The following is a 16,748-nucleotide window of genomic DNA, read 5'->3' as shown; positions in this document are numbered from 1 at the left end:
ATTATAAGCTCACGCGAGGCCTCTGGGCTTCAGCTGCCTTGTTTATTTTAACGTATGTACAGGCCAGTCCGATAATTATAGACACTTTATATAGCTGCGGTCTCCAGCTCACAGACGCGCGCACACACACACACACACACACACGCACACACACGCACACACACACACACACACGCACACACAAAGAAAACCAGCTAGCAGCTCTCGCCAGAGAAAGAATGCTGCAGCCTGACGTGAACTCGCCCAGCAGCTCAACACTGGGTCAACTATGCAATGTTCTTGTTGTCTTTTCTATCAAAGATATGCCAGTCATGAACGAGTCATGACTGAATCAGGACTCACGGCTACTCATCTCCGTTAACTCGTTCACGCACTCACACCCGCTACCGCTAGCTAAATTACAAAAGCAAACCAGTTAGTATGTCACTAATTGTGAAACGGTTACTCTAACTGCATTTGTAGAAATGTATTAACCTTGTGGAAAAAGTATCACCGACTCACGAGTAATCGACAAAGACTCGAGTTTCACTGACTCATGGGTGTGCGACAAAGACTCAAGTCTCACTAACTTACAGGTTGACAAAGACTCGCGTTTCAGTGACTGACAAGTATTCAATGAAGATTTGCGTGTCAGTGGCTAAATGGGTGATCGACGAAGACTCAAGTTTCACTGACTCACAGGTACTTGATAAAGACTCCACTTACACTGACTCATACATTGACAAAGACTCTGCTTTCACTGACCAATGTGAGCTCAGTAAAGGCTTGAGTTTCAATGACTCACGAGTGCTCGACAAAAACTATAGCTTCACTGACTCACCAGTATTCAACGAAGGCTCATGTTTTGATGAACACTCGAATTTCAGTGATTCATGGGTGCTTGACATAGACTCAATTTTCACTGACTCATGAGTGCTCAACAAAGAATCAAATTTCACCAACTCACGGGTTGACAAAGACAATAGCTTCACTCACTCATGAGTATTCAACAAAGACTCAAGTTTCACTTACTTGACAAAGACTTGAATTTCCTCAATGAAGACTTGAGTTTCAGTGACTCACGGGTGCTCCACAAAGACTCGAGTTTCACTAACTCATGGTTTGACGAAGACTCAAATTTCAGTGATTCACAAGTGCTTGACTAGAGTTTCACCAACTCACGAGTATTTGACAAACACTCGAGTTTCACTGATTCACAAGTTCTCAACAAAGACTTGTGTTTCACTAACTCACAGGTTGACAAAGACTCAAGTTTCACTGACTAACGGGTGCTCAATGTAGACTCAATTTTCACCATGTCACGGGTACTTGACAAAGACTCAATTTCCACTGACTCATGGGTTGACGAAGACACGGGTTTCACTAACTCACAGGTGCTCGACAAAAACTCGAATTTCACTGACTCACGAGTTGACAAAGACTATAACTGCACTGACTCACAAGTATTCAACAAAAAATCGGGTTTCACTGACTAACAGTTACCTGACGAAGACTCGCGTTTCAGTGATTCACAGGTGCGCAAAGATGACTCGCGTTTCATCGACTAGCGGGGGCTTGACGTAGACTTGAGTTTCACCAACTCAGAAGTATTCGACAAAGACTCGAGTTTCACATACTCATGGGTACTTGACAAAGACTTGAGTTTCATTGACTCACGGGTTGACGAAGACTCGAGTTTCACTAACCACAGGTACTCAACGAGGACTCGACTCATGGGTGCAAATGTGATGAGTGAATCGAGTACCTGATTCACTTCAGTGACTCACAAGAACTCAGGTTAGTACAAAGTTTTGAGTTTCTCATCTTTTTTTTTTTTTAATCACTTTCGTCTTCAAGATGTTATGTTCTTTGATGTGGATGAGTACAAAGTAAAAGAGCTCTACAAGCAAGCAGGAAGTGACGCACAACTACAGCAACAAAGCACAACGTAGAGGATATTCCGTGAAAGAAGGACTACGGTGAGTCTACCAGGCAGTTTATTAGACGTTTGTTTGTTATTGCTGACAATTCTTGTACCCTGCCATGCGTATGAAGCGTATGCTACAGTATGTGCAACCTTTCCGTCTCATCTTTCATGATTAGATTCAAAAAGACAATCCTTTGGTGTTTTCCAGCTTTACTCCACTTCAATGCAACAAGAAAGAGACATTTCACATTACACACAATCCTAAACAATCCTCACGTACCAAATATGCTCAAATGAAAGCAATCTAAAAGTATAGTTTAGTAAGCGTGTGCTATGACTAAGTTGCTTTTCTGTCCATGACCGTGCATAAACGGTCCCATACTGTGTAATCAATAAGTCTTGATGCCGACAAAGGTAAAAAACAACGCAAATTAGAGTTAGCATCCACCATTTTCTAGCACACTCCCAAAGCCTCATTTAAATCCTGGTATTTACAGCTAAAAAAAAGATTTCAATCTAAAGAGTCACCTTTAAAGAATGTTGATGTGTGCACACGATGCGTGAAGATGTTACACCTGCGAGGGGGCCCACACATGCCTCTCTCCATATCTGATCAAGAATTCACAGAGCAAGATTGGTTGGTGCTTCTTGGCGGGCGCTAACAGACTCGGATGCTGCCAGGAGTCGAGATTTCTCTGGCTGTCATACTAAACAAACACTGCCTTCCTTCTAGCAGGAAACAAACACTTTCTCAGTCTGTCTCGGATATAAATGGCCGACTTCTTGAGGTTGCAAGCGATTCTTGTTCGTGTCCGCTCCGCCTACTGTAGGAATGCTTTGTCTTTGGGTGTTTATCTTGGCTTGGCTGTCAGCCCACGCCTACCTCTTCTGGGGTCATCATGTGTACTTTCTAGCGTGTTTTGCCGTTGCTTTAAATGGACCTCTCTGCAAAACTGTCTCATAAATCACAAAAGTTCAAGAGTTTTAAGGCAGCTGGTCCCCCTCGTGGCTGAGAAGAGCACAAAGTGATCGGTGGTTTTTCAATATGATCCATCCGCAGCTAAACACCAAAAGCGGGAACTTGAGAGTCGGAAAGTGGATTTAGAGCAGATCCAGCATATGCATCCTCTCTGGGAGAATTGAGAGTTGCACTTTACGCAAGGACGGCTAACACAAGAGTGAGGCGTGCACCTCTCCGAGACGACTCGGAAAGCTGTGAGCAATTAATGCTCAGACCTTTTCCTGCTCTGTCGAGTCCAACTAGAGAGCCGCAAGGACGAGAGCAGCCGTTGGAACAGTAGTGCCTGTCACTAAATGCCACGGGCGGGTCCAAAAATCCACCCTGGACCGGTTGAAAGGCCACATATTGACAGGACACATATTGACAAACAACCATTCACACCTATGGTCTATTTAAAATCTACAACTAACCTAAAATGCATGTGGGAGGAAGCCGAAGAACCCGGAGAAAACCCACGCAAGCACGGGGAGAACATGCAAAGCCCACACAGAGATGTCCATTGAAGATTTGAACCCTTTTCCCTTCTAAAGGCCACAACAAGACACAACTGCCAAACATTGCACATAAGAAGGATGTAAAACATGAAGGACTGCTGGCAGGAGTGACGCTGACCAGTCCAGGGTTTAGTCCACCAAGTCAACTGGGATTGGCTCCAGCACCACCTGCCGTAATCCTGAACAAGAGAATCGGTACTTATCGTCAGTCTTTCACTAGGGAATCACATTCGAATCCAAGGTACACGAACCTCTTAACGTGTTGTTGTTATCAAGTCTTTCATAAACGTCAGACAAAAACAAAATGTATGAAAACCGAGGCAATGTTCAGAGTGCTTTGATTGAGCACTTGATTGAGCACAGACTCGTTTGTTATGCACAGTATTGTACAAAAACTGAGACAGTGTACAAAATGTGAGTCAAGATTTTAGCCGCTGAAACCCCTGAGTCAGTGAAACTCGAGTCTTTGTCGATCACCCGTTATTCAGTGAAAGTCGACTTCATTGACAAAAACTGGACTGTATGAAAAGCAAGATTTGACTGCATTTCCCTTGTCTTGTTTGGACTGGTGGAATCCTGGTACGAATCAGGCAGTTCTGCGTTTGCAAACACAAAGAGTAGCTCTGCCTGGCTTGCGATGACAAAGTGGAGAAATGCTGGCATTCCACCGCGGAACGCTCCCGAGAAGAAGTCAAAAGATCCTCATGGAAGTGCCAGCGGAACAGCAGGGAATTTGACAAGCAGCCAGTGGAAAGGGACGCCTGGAAGCCTTTCCTTCATTATGTAACAGGCGCTTGGCTCCACTGGGCCCGCGGTAGGTGCATCAGGGACTACCGAGCACGCACTCTCTGATGGCTTTAACATCACTAAAGAATGATGCTTCTGTGGTTCCAAATCACTCGTGACGGTGAGATGTTATCAGATGTGGCTCAGAGGCTTTACTGGGTTCCAAAGGAGGAGGAGCGGACGCTCCTTCGTCTTCCACAGGTGCACAGTGAAAACACGCGTCGTGAAAATAGCTGGCTGGCGTGTAATGACTAGGTAATAGATGATGACACAGCAATAAATGCTCTACTCCCATCTGGATGGCTGAAGGGAGCTCATTATGGGCTTGGCAGGGGCCCGGTTGGCAAGGTAACCCGTAGTTACCCGGCCCGGGTTGTAAAGGCTGGCATTATCCCTGCCTTGAGGTGGAGCGGGATAAAACACACAGGTGGGCCCTCGCATTGAGGAAGACTTTCACTCTTTGCACACCCGAGTGGACCCCATTGCACCGTGTCTCATCTATCCAGCAATAACCTCACCGGCTAACAGGTGGCATGCATGCTGCTTGGATCATTACTGCAGCATCACTGCACCCTGCGCTGGATGACTGCGGACGTGGTTCCTGATGTCATGCTCACGAGTAACGCTTTCCGTTTCAAAGCGGGCAAAAACAGCCATTAAACGGGGTCTTGTTTTCTTATTTTTGTACTGGACTTGATGTTTTAAATTGGGGATTTCATTCAACAAAAAGTCCTTTTAGTCCTTTGTCGCATTTTGGACACAATTCTGGGACTTTCAGCATGATGGTGACATAATGATACGCCTCACACATCAAAACTTTACGCTGGATCGATTGAACAACCTTAAGGACGTTCAGTCTTTCTTTGAAGTTTCCACTGTACTTGCAAAGTCACGCTCCAGGTTTCTTTGATTCGATTTTTGACAAAAATCCTCACAAAAATTTTGCCCCGGGTTTTGTACACTGTCTGGGTTATAGTAACCCTCCAGGGGGCCAAAGAAAGTTGCAAGTGCCAGCAATTTGATAAAGGTGAGAAACATGATTGAATTCCATCTCGCAAGGATGCATGGGAAGTCCGCATCAACAAAAAGTTCCAGTCATTCGTTATTTCCTCCGCCAAGCGCAGCACAAAACGCAAGCGCAGCGCCGAGGTTATGTTTTTACTGGCGTTTATCTGTTTGTTTGTTTGTGTTCAAAATAACTTGAGTTCTGAGTCCTGAATGGATTTGGATGAAATTTTGAGGAATTGTCGGAAATGGGATAAGGAAGAACTGCAAAATTATAATAATTCTCTATAAAATGCATTTTTGTTAATATTTTGAGTGTGCGTTTTTTGTCCGACCTTTTGGAACAAATTATTAACGAAAACCGAGGTTCCACTGTATTTTGCATTGTTTTCTGCATATAAAACTAGAATTATTCTCTATAAAATTTATTTTTTTGTTAATATTTTGGGTGTGGGATGAACGGATTTATAGATTGACAATATTTGTTATGGAAAAAATGCCTTTGTTTTTTGTACGATTCGGTTTTCGTCAGACCTTTTGGAACAGATTACTAACAAAAACCAAGGTACCGCTGTATTCTTAATTCTTAACTTTAGAGCTGCCAGAAAATTGTGGTCAATACCGAATTGAACAACCTTCGGGATGTTCAATCATTGAATTGTCACTGACCTTGGGACCTCAGATTTTTTTGGGGACAAATTAATGATGAAAACTGAGGTTCCACAGTATTTTGCATTGTTTTCTGCATGTAAAACTATAATTATTCTCTAGAAAATGTATTTTTTGTTAATATTTTTTGGATATCTGCAAAGGATAAATAGGATTTTCATGATTTCCTAAAATTGCGTCAATTTTTATATGTTATGGTTTTCGTCTGACCTTTTGGAACAATTTTAGACATAAACTAAGGTTCCATCGATGAAACTAAATTAAATTAAATTATTTATGGGAAAAAATTTCTTCGTTTTTTGTATGGTTTGGTTTTGCCAGACCTTTGCGTGCAGAAAACTGTAGTCAAATACCAAATTGACCTTTTAAACTTTGATCTTTTGGGACGAATTCATGACGAAAACCGAGGTACCGCTTCATCTAGCATTATTTTCTGCATGTAAAACTATAATTATTATCTATAAAATGTGTTTTTGCTAATATTTTTGGGTGTTTGAAAAGGATTAATTAGATGTGTTATTTCTAGGGTTGTCCGATAATATCGGCCCACCGATAATATCGGCCTGTAATTGCATAAAAATATGATATCGGTAGACATCGATATCGGATTTTTTCACGATAATGAAAACCGATATAAAAAAAGTGTTGTGCTTTCCACAGGCTCTTGTGTTCCTGCCCACTAGCTAGCTCCTAGCCATTCAGGTGAAACACAAATTTGAAGGTCTTGACGTTCTGCTCGGAGATCTTGCTCGGTAGTGAATTCACGTTTTCCACGACAATAGAAGGTACTGAAGGCTTGCATCTCCTGCCACATTGTAACAAATCATGTGAATGACATACATGTAGGAGTCATTTTAGTCCAAATAAGGGTGCATGCAAATCTCAGCAGGTCCAAAATCCACCCTGCTGAGAATTGCATGCGCCCCTATTTGCCGTTTGGGGCATTTTTTAGGTGAAATGATGCAGTCCGCTTTAGGGGTGGGTGTCTTTTAAGCAAATCTTGTGAGTTCCATACATGTAGGAGTCATGTTAAGCCAATTAAGGGTGCATGCTCATTTCGGCAGGTCCAAAATCCACCCTGCCAAGTACTGCATGCTTCCCCCTCTGTACTATAAATGCTTGGTGCATATTTTTCAATATTTTGGCATTTTGTTGCTGATGTATGAATGAGCAGAGCGCCATCAAGAGCAACAAATTCAAGCTCTCATACACGGTGCACTTTGGGTGTTGTATAGTTATTGATAAAGCTGACAAAACGTACCATCGCTTCATTATCATGAAGTAGGGTGCCGTAAGAATAGCAGAAAAAGATTGTTAAAGATTGTTAAAGATTGTTAAAAAAATTATAAAAATAAAACACCAGGATGGCCGCCTCGATATCAATGGGTAGACAGGGAATCACACCGATGCCGGACGTCGCTCTCATGGCACGTAAATATGTGCTTGAATAAACAAACAGAGCTGCTTGAAAGGCAGCCACTCGTGGCGGCGGGGGTTAATTCTACTATATACATACATACTCTGCAAAAATGAGCTCCCGTATTTGCCGGCGCGCAAAAGATGACCTCATCAAACCGCCTCTCAAGCGTGTAAACAAACATGGGTGGCTAGTAGCAAACTAGCTTGCTCCTTCCATTCATTACGTTTTCTAGATACCCGCCTATCCTCAGTAGGAATGTAACAATTCCCAGAAGTAAGCGACGGTAAAATCTCAGAAGAGTCCATGGGGACGTTCGTGAAAATGTTGCTTTTTCATATGATATCGGGTGTATTCTCATTCGTATACATGTTTGTTAGGTAGATTACTTTAACTTTAGACTAATATCTATCTGCAGATGAAATTTCATTCAACTCTGATGGTGCCAAATATGTTCATTTTGGCCCGGAATGACTGTGTACATGCAAATTGTAGTGTGGCATGGAAACGAATACAGCGCGCTGCTGGCCATCTTGACATTTCAGGTATCAACTTATTGCCACCCCGATGTGATTAATGGTCTCACCTTGGCCACCCTAATGGAAAATGTCTGGCTCTGCCACTGCTGCTGCACTAAGAGTGCTAGGCATACATGAAAATTATGACACTTGATTTTCTTCCCTGGACTTTTTGATGATCAAAAAAATGTAAATGGATACTCTGTTGACTTTTAAAACAAATGTCACAGCCTCAGCCTAACGGCAGGTATGTTTTACTATGTTGTACAATGTTGTTTACAGCCACGTTGAGAAGCTAATTGCTGATGCTGTATCCATTAGCTTCACAACAGATACGTGTTAATTCCACCACAGGAGATATGTCATGTTACACATATCGGTATCGGCTGATATCGGTATCGGAAATTGAGAGTTGGCCAATATCGGCATATCGGTTATCGGCAAAAAAGCCAATATTGGACATCCCGAGTTATTTCCCTTGGTAAAAAATTGCTTTGGTTTCCGTACGATTTGGTTGTCGTTGGGCCTTTTGGCACACAACCTAAAAGATTCAATCTTCGAGTTTCCACTGTACTTGGCAGCTGTGGCATGAAAGAGGTTAAGAAGAACAGGAGCAACAGCCATGTAGCGTAACGTATCATCTGCATACAACAAAAACACGGCATGTCTCTGTCTTTTGTGGTTTTCCAGATCCAGTGAGGTCAGACTGACTTGCTTATCCGCAGTCCAGGTCAGCGGCACTAACCACCGGCGGTGCAGCATGTGCAATGTGTAAGGGGAAAAAAAGAACTTTGGGGGGAAAAAAAAACTTGAACCCAGATGACGAGCACATCAGGCCTTTGGCTCCTAGAAAAAAAAATGCTGGTATATATTTCCAGTCGGTAATTTAGTAATTTTAGACATAGGGTGTGGAAGTGCGCCACAGAGGGAAAGCATCTGCCGTTATGAAAACTGCTTACAAACCCTTTCACCCTTTAAAAATGCTTACAACTTCCCCAACGTGCGCTATAATAACCAACATCAATCAAGTTCTGAAGCTTCTGTAAGGTCCCGCGATTGGGAAGGCCATGACAGCTAAATATTAGCTTTAAAGAAGAACACCTGCTGGACGGACAGCTGGTAGGAGCACTTTGTGGATGAAGATGTTCATCCCCTAAAGACGTGGATGAAACGTTTTAATGGTTAGTAAATCTGCACCGCTATACATGCTGTACACTCACTACTGGGGGTGCAACGGTAGCCTGTAAAGGCTTCCTTGCTTAGGTCAACCTTTTCCTTTTTTTAAGATAAGATATTGTGCATATGCTCCAACAAGAAGAAAATCATCACCATGTGCTTGGAAGGGGGAAAAACTGGAGAAAGAGGCCTAATGTTCTGGGGCAGACACTTGCAGACATTAATGAGTTAGTGCTGGGAAAACGGCAGTCAGGAATATTATTGGGTAAGGCCTTGGGATAGTCCCTCATTTTCTTTTTATATAACAGTTGGGAGGCATTTAATCATGAAGTCGCTCGTGAAAAAAATAAATAAATACTTTTATAAATAAATGTAACCAAAGTATCAGAAATGGATTTGATTGTTCAGGTGTGCCTCTGCCTTGTTTTCAAGAAGTATGTTTTCCTGGACTGAGCAAAATATTAGCAACCAGACCTCTTCCTCATTTTGCGGCAGGAAGTGTGTTGTCAGGCTCATGCAGACTCTTGACAAGTCATTACTCTTCTTGACATCAGAGACGCCAACACCGTCGCCACCACTGCCGCGCCATGGTCCATTTTGCGTCTCCCACGGCTATTGACGTCAACGCATATATGAGTGTTTTGTTTGTGAATGTGTCCCCGTTGTACATGGAGTGTTAGGCTAGCTCGGCGACAAGCGTCTGTCTATAGGAAGTTAACCAGCCTGCCTTCACATCAGGCCGATTCAGAGTCCTGTTCCTCGTGGAGGATGGGCAACGTGATGCGAAGCGTGGGCAGCCGCCACAAAATCAACACAAGAGACCCCAGCAGCCCTCGGGAAGGTGAGACCTCCCAAAGCAGAACTGGGCATCACGTCGGAAGCCACGTTTGACACTACATGTCTGGTATCTAGGGTCAAAGGACAACGTGGCGGTAGTCATCGCCGACTATCCGCCTCCAGATGTCAGAGAGCCCATCTTCAAAATGGGGGAGAAGCTCAGCATCATCTCGCAGTATGGCCATCTACGTACTCAAATGTTTCCGTTTGGTCCTGCTGTTGAACAGAGAACCGTAGAAGGTCATAATTCTTTTTCTCTTTTGGCTGGTGCTCAGGGACGCCTACTGGTGGAAGGTCAGTTCCATCCAGACAGGAAAGGAGAGCTACATCCCCAGTAGCCATGTGGCCAAAGTGTACCATGAGTAGGTACCCCTACAAATCCACCTTGTACACAGACCATGGTGACTGATTTAATAACTGATCCATCAGTTGGCTGTTTGAGGGGGTGACGAGGCGTGAGGCCGAGAAGCTGCTTCTTCTACCTGAGAACAGGGCAGGCTCCTTTTTGGTACGGGAGAGCGCCACGGAGAGAGGTGAGGAACGTGTCCTTACATTCTTATCTGTCTGAAGTCCTTTCATGACTCATGCAAATGTCTACAGTGACCAAGCGTGTGAAGACATTCACAGGCCAGTCAACTTCTGCTTTTCTTATTTAAACTCGCCGCAACTTCCTCAAAATAGTTCTGGCCGTGGCTAGGATCGAAAGCTCGACTGACTCTTAGGTGTGTTTTTAGGCACGTACGTGCTGTCAGTCAAGCACAACACCATCAAGCACTATCGCATCTCCAGGCTGGACAACAACTGGTACTACATCTCGCCTCGCCTTACCTTCCAGTGCCTGGAGCACATGATCAACCACTACTCCGGTGAGGGACGTGGGTCTGAAATAGTTCCTAACAGTAGAAATGTTTCTTATCAGTGAGTGAATGTGTTTTCTTGCACTGGGTCAAACAGGAAATATGCCTTTTTCGGTGTAGGCCACACATACACGGACCAAACTGCCGGAACTCATTTAAATTGATGTTTTCTAACCTCGAGGGATATTTTTGCTTCATTTTAAGACACTGCGGACGGCATGTGCTGCGTCTTGACCTCTCCGTGTTTGTCCAACCAAATGACTCCACCAGCAGGCGAGCCGCCGGTCGTCATGAGGTGCCACTTTGACTGGAATGAAATAGACAGGCAAGCTGGAAACAACCTCACCCACAGACACGGCGGCCCCTTTGGGCAAACCACTCATTATGTTTACCATCTTCCCAACCAGGATGCAGCTGACCAGCACGGACGGCCACGATAACAACATGGTGAGCTACGGCGTCAGGAACAGCATGGCCGACTACCTGGCCTTTTCCGGATATCACCAGGAGGCCCAACACGTGAAGAAGGAAAGCAGGAAGAGGAAGAGCAAATCTGTCTACACCCTGCCAAAAAACGGCCTGGCCAACATCGACTACGATGCCCTCTAGGGGCCGCTGAAAAGACTTCTTGTACACAAGCTGCTGTTTTTCTACGTGAGACTAAAGCCTGGTTTATGATTCTGCATCGAGCCAATGGTGTACACTACCCAGGTTCGCGTCTCCCCCTCCAACTCGAGTGTGTATACAACGTGTTCCTTCGCGAATGCAATTGCCAGCGTTTGCTCGCGATGAAGGAGGATAACAAGCTAAATGGTGGACGGGCTCACTGCATTGACTCGCTGGAAACAATGCCCCTAGCGGCAAGCGCTGAATTCGGACGCAGAACTTCACAACTGCAACGGAAGGGACCATGTAGTGACTACGCAGAAGTGTAAACTAAGCTCGAAAGGTGCGTTCACACTTGTAATGTTTGGTTTGGTTAAAAGGAACTCTGCTACAATGGTTTGTTTGGTTAAGTTTGAATGCCATCATCCAAATCCTGGCATACACCGAAAGATTGGCTTGCTTTCTGCTTGCTAGTACAGTAATCCCTTATTTATTGCGGTTCATTTGTTCCAGACCCGACCGGGATAAGTGAAAAGCTGCGAAGTAGGATTCCATATTAATAAATGGAATATTTTTGTAGTTATGGCATGGAAACCCTGTTTACAATCTTCCAAATACGGGTTTTAACATTATTACAGCCCTCAAGACATGAAATAACACCCCTATAGTCACCTTTACATTTGTATTACCCAATATAGTAAATATAATCAGGGAAAATAAGGCTTATTAGACATAAATAACGTAGACTCAGCAGTTAGCAGTCAGACATTAGCAGTTTCTTGTTTTTGTCTGGACAGCGTACTGCCAGAGTATTTCCTTGAGGCTTTAAATGGCTTCACAGTCATATTACACAATATAGTAGACACAATACGAGTAAATAACCCATGTAAGACATCAATAAAACTCCTGATCGAGCAGTGGCGCAGTAAATGGGTCCCCGAGGAAACCTTAGCGAGGAGTCTAGTGCCTGTCTCGCCGAACAGCGACACCCAGTGGCCAATGTAGGACACAGTACTACATTCACAATTATAATGCTTCTTCGGCCTTGTATTTGTATTTTAGTTCATTTATTAGTTCATTTTACCATGTTTATGCTTGAAAAGGCTTAATTTAGACCAAGAATAAGTACAATTTGCTTAAATATGCATTTTTTGCAGATATTTGGCTATATTCAACCATGAAACAATGATCATTTATTAATTGATAAATGTTTGAAAATCCGCAATACGGCGAGGGAGTGATAATCGAACCGCGGTATTGCGAGGGACCGTACTGTGAACGCAACACTGACCAAAGACAGGAAATGGGAAAAGTGTACAAGAAATGCAGAGAAGTGCTGTATTTTTGGAATACCTTGTGTTGCATCACGTAATAAGTCACACAAGCTTCCCACTCAAGTCTTTGGTTCATGCATTACAGTACAGAACATGTCCTGTGCAGCTTTTGCACCATAAAAAAAAAAAAAACAGAACTGTGTTGGCCTTATTTTACTCGATTCGGTGATCAAAATCCTTTGCCGCCTTTTTCCAAACACAAGCCAGCACTTAAGTCCACAAAACTGACAATGGGATGAGGTCCTGAGAGGAATATCCGGCCCAGCTCTTGAAATGTGCTTTTCCCTCCCAGCTCTGCCCTGAAGCCGATCGTTGGCCTAGCAATTTTTAATATAATAAACGGCGTTGTGTCAGTCGGAGTGTAAATATTTATCACTACTGCAGCAGAACAGGAGAGGGTTAGGAACAAAACGCATCTTTTGCATTTCCTATGTACTTTATGACCACAAACAAAGTGCACACATCCAAATAAAGACTGCTGACGAGTGGTCGAATATGATAAGCGAGTGTGGCTGAGAATGCAAACACGAGCGAGGGGGGGTCAAAGGGGATGGAAAGATGAGTCATTAGCATTCAAACGAGAGATGTCTCTTCATCGTTTGAAAAAAGAAAAAAATCGGGATCGTTCATGGATGTGAAACTGGGATTCAAGGTTCACTGCCTGGTGAAAAAATAATAAAAAATCACAGAACAAGACAAGCGCAGGTATCTACTAAAATACAGTCTAGGAGAGTGCAGACTTCCTCCAAGGCCTGTCATACACTTTCATAGGTACCAACTTCCTGCATGGGTAACCATTCGTTTTAATAACGATTTGATTTGTATCATGGTTTGTGGTTGGCAATTCGATTCAAGGATGATATTAGTTCATTTAGAACGATACGATTGGAAACGATTCAGTAACTTTGAATCGATTCAGTAACTTTTTAGCCAACAATTCAACCAGTGTGACTGAAATGAATACCAAGATACTGGACAGTGCAGGTGAAGTTTCCTAGATTCCTGTTCTTTGTAAGGGAAACAAGTATAAATTATTAATAATGCTGAAATACATAAGAATAAACGATCGAGTACAAAAAATGAGTGAAAAATGCAATACAAAATCAGGATGAACCTGGAAAATAGTGCCTTTGAATCCCATTGGTTTAACAAAAGCTGTGATCGACCCACGGACCATGGCAAGTACAACCGTACTCCAAAATTTGACTTAGGCTGTGACATTTGTTTTAAAAGTCAGCAGAGTAGCCATTACATTTTTTAAATAAAAAGTGCAGGGAAGAAAATAAAGTGTCATGAAGGCAGCAGCAGCACGCTGTATTCGTTTCCACGCCACACTACCGTTACTGCAGTTATTCTGGGGCAAAATTAACATATTTCGCACCATCAGATTTTAATGAAATTTTATCTGCAGATATTAAAGTGACTTTATATCCTACATACTGTACCTTTTATCTTGTCCTGAAGCTCTGATCCGTGTGTTTGAAAGGCTTAAAGTTGGACTTAACCTTTCTTTCTGTATACGAATGAAAATACACCCGATATCATAAGAAAAAATAACATTTTTAAGGACGTCCCCATGGACTCTCCTAATCGAGTGCGCACACACAGTGTTCGATTTTTGCATGGCTAAAATACGGCGATTGTATTTGTAACATTCCTGCATATGTGTTATGACCTGCAAACGCCCCTCCGCTCGGCGTCCACGCGGCCCAAATTTTCCTGCACCGCACACCTAGGAAATTTTCTAACTATGTGGAAAAACATGGCGGACAAGCAAGAGCCCCTGGTGGCGGAGATTCGAAAATACAGACGTCTTTATGATTCGTCTCATAAAAATCACCACGATCAACAGATCGTCATCAATTATTGGAGAGAAATTGCTGCCACTCTTGGAAGAGACGAGGAGGCAGTAAAAAAAAAGTTGAACAAATTTAAGAGACCGATATGAAAGGCAAGAAAGGGAAAATTGGTGATCCAGGAGGAGGCAAGAATGCCCCACCAATTCTGAAAGAGATGGGTTGCCTATCGTCCTTTATCAAACACAGAAGCGTTTAAGCTCATGCTTGTCACCGTGTTGTAAACAACGCTTTCAATGCCATAGATGCTCTACATTTCCGCGCCGCACGTACATGCGTCAAACACAATCCAACTTAAGCTTCACTGCTACTGGACTGTAAACCAGGCGTACAAAACGTCCTTACTTCGTATATTGCCCCCATAAATGTCACTTAAAAGGAGTTTCAAATAAGGCCAGATGAGGTAAATTTGAAGAGTGAATGAAGCGAATGAACTGTATTTCACAGGTCAACTACAACTCCCACGACCACCACCTACCTGGAAGACAGTGACGTCACCGACAGGCAGACTGTAACATTTAACGTCTTTATCATTCAATGCTAAAAAAAAGCACATTCTTATAAAGCCCGCCGTCCTTAAATCAATGCTTCATTTCCTAGTATCGATTCAATCGATTGATTACCTTTTAAACGATGTTAGATATATACAGTATGTCGTCCTGAATGGAAACTTGAGAACCCAGATCTACATATGTAGCTAAATCGTAGGAATATAAATGGATGCATCGATATAGTGAATAAATCGTTACACCCCTATTATTTGCATTGTTTTCTGTATGAAAAGCGAAATTTTTTGTCTGCAATGGATTAATTGGGTGTACATTATTTGTGGACTCAAGTCACAATTTTAATGAATATGGACGAGACAATATGACTTGAAAATAGGGCCGCACGGTTGTCAAGTGGTTAACATGTTGGCCACGCAGTCACAGTCTGGAGATCGGGAAGACCTGGGTTCGATTCTCCCCTGGGCATCTCTGTATGGAGTTTGCATGTTCTCCCCGTGTGCGTGTGGGTTTTCTCCGGGTACTCGGGTTTGCACAGGGTGTTCGCATGTGGCGTGCTGATTTTCGAGCCGTAGACTGGCCGTCAAACAAACTCTACGGGTACTCTTACGCATTTCACACGTCTTTGTGCATTGTCCGTACAGCCAATGTGTGTCTATAGTGTGTTTTGCTGGTGTCAGGTTTAGGCAAAATGTCAATTTTTCCGCACGTGGCACTTGTCGACTCCTACACGTGCACCACACATACGTAATTAGTGTGGCCAACACGTGTTATTTGGCGTACGTGGCGAGATCTTACTCCTTCATTGTCACCACAACTACGTTCTCCACAAACAAAAACAAAGAAATCGCAGTGACTTGGGGAAGGCCAGAAAACGCACAGCAAAAAAATAGTAGATCCGGTTTTGACCGAAACTTAAATCCTGAATGCCGTCAGCACTCAAACAAAATGCATCCCGAGCGTGTGTCAAATTTAATAGATGGTTACATTGTTCAAATGCCACTTTTTTCTGGGAGACATGTGGTTATGACTCCTAAGGACTCGTAAGAAATTTCAAGTCTATGACTTCGGAATTGACTTGACCTGACTTGTCTTGACTTGAGACTTGCAAAACACCCACTTTCTCCCAACTTTGTGATTTCCTACGGGAAAATTTGATTTGATTTTTGTCAGACATTTTGGAATGAATAATGAATGAATGCAAAAAAAAAATCTAAATCCAGCATTTTTAGCTTGTATTGTCACCACAACCCAATGTATTTTTCCATGGCCCCTGAGGTGTCCCCAAACTTTTTTCTTTTACAATCTCATTAGCGAGCTTTCATCAATTAAAGGACTGCGAGAGCAGACAAGCTCAGCGTTTTGTTCTCATTTAAAAGACCAAATAATGCCCGGGGGGGAGCTCCATGCAAGAGTGCACTCGTGTGCAAATGTATATGTCGAGTCAGCAGAAAGCCTCCCCAACTCCAGTAGGTGCTTTTCCACTGTAGGGTGCATTTCCCACGTGTTCAAACTGAGTCCAGGTAGCACTCGTGTAGCTAAATGAGTACACATATCGCTGCATGAATACATCTCTTTGTAAAGGCACTTCTTGGAATGCAGTGGTGGTGTTACAGTACACACTAGAAATGCTACTCTGTCCTTTATCCTAAAATACATTGTGCTCTGTCCTGATTGGTCACAAGTTAGACCACACACACACACACACACACATACGTCGCAGTGATCATTTTCTGCAGTTTTGACCACACCCAAAGCTG

At 43.2% G+C, this 16,748-nt stretch overlaps 1 protein-coding gene across 4 annotated transcripts; it reads left to right on the top strand.

The window, feature by feature from the left end:
* Positions 1 to 1,771: 1,771 nt before the first annotated feature.
* Positions 1,772 to 16,316, top strand: sla1a (Src like adaptor 1a). Of its 4 annotated transcripts, XM_054762857.1 has the most exons (9): positions 1,772 to 1,958; positions 9,731 to 9,833; positions 9,905 to 10,004; positions 10,105 to 10,191; positions 10,259 to 10,362; positions 10,430 to 10,456; positions 10,564 to 10,695; positions 10,891 to 11,011; positions 11,094 to 16,316. In XM_054762857.1, the coding sequence occupies exons 2-9, from the start codon at positions 9,761 to 9,763 to the stop codon at positions 11,293 to 11,295; spliced, it is 846 nt and encodes a 281-aa protein (XP_054618832.1). In that variant the 5' UTR covers positions 1,772 to 1,958; positions 9,731 to 9,760; the 3' UTR covers positions 11,296 to 16,316. The 4 variants fall into 4 exon arrangements, with proteins under 4 accessions (XP_054618832.1, XP_054618830.1, XP_054618831.1 ...); XM_054762855.1 differs by lacking the exon at positions 1,772 to 1,958 and having other exon boundaries at positions 9,548 to 9,833; XM_054762856.1 differs by lacking the exons at positions 1,772 to 1,958; positions 10,430 to 10,456 and having other exon boundaries at positions 9,548 to 9,833.
* The last annotated feature ends 432 nt before the right edge of the window (positions 16,317 to 16,748 follow it).

The sequence above is a fragment of the Dunckerocampus dactyliophorus genome, chromosome 20 (genome assembly GCF_027744805.1).
Source record: "Dunckerocampus dactyliophorus isolate RoL2022-P2 chromosome 20, RoL_Ddac_1.1, whole genome shotgun sequence".
In the NCBI taxonomy this organism is placed as follows: Eukaryota; Metazoa; Chordata; class Actinopteri; order Syngnathiformes; family Syngnathidae; genus Dunckerocampus; species Dunckerocampus dactyliophorus.
The sequence above is the reverse complement of the archived record's forward strand: the minus strand, read 5'-3'. Positions and strand labels throughout refer to the sequence as shown.

Excerpts from the sequence above, each read along its gene's own strand:
- sla1a (XM_054762855.1), top strand. The coding sequence starts at position 9,644 with ATGTGTCCCCGTTGTACATGGAGTGTTAGGCTAGCTCGGCGACAAGCG. Across the intron at positions 10,005-10,104 it reads AAGCTCAGCATCATCTCGCA|GGACGCCTACTGGTGGAAGG; the intron begins GTATGGCCATCT and ends GCTGGTGCTCAG. Across the intron at positions 10,192-10,258 it reads GTGGCCAAAGTGTACCATGA|TTGGCTGTTTGAGGGGGTGA; the intron begins GTAGGTACCCCT and ends CTGATCCATCAG.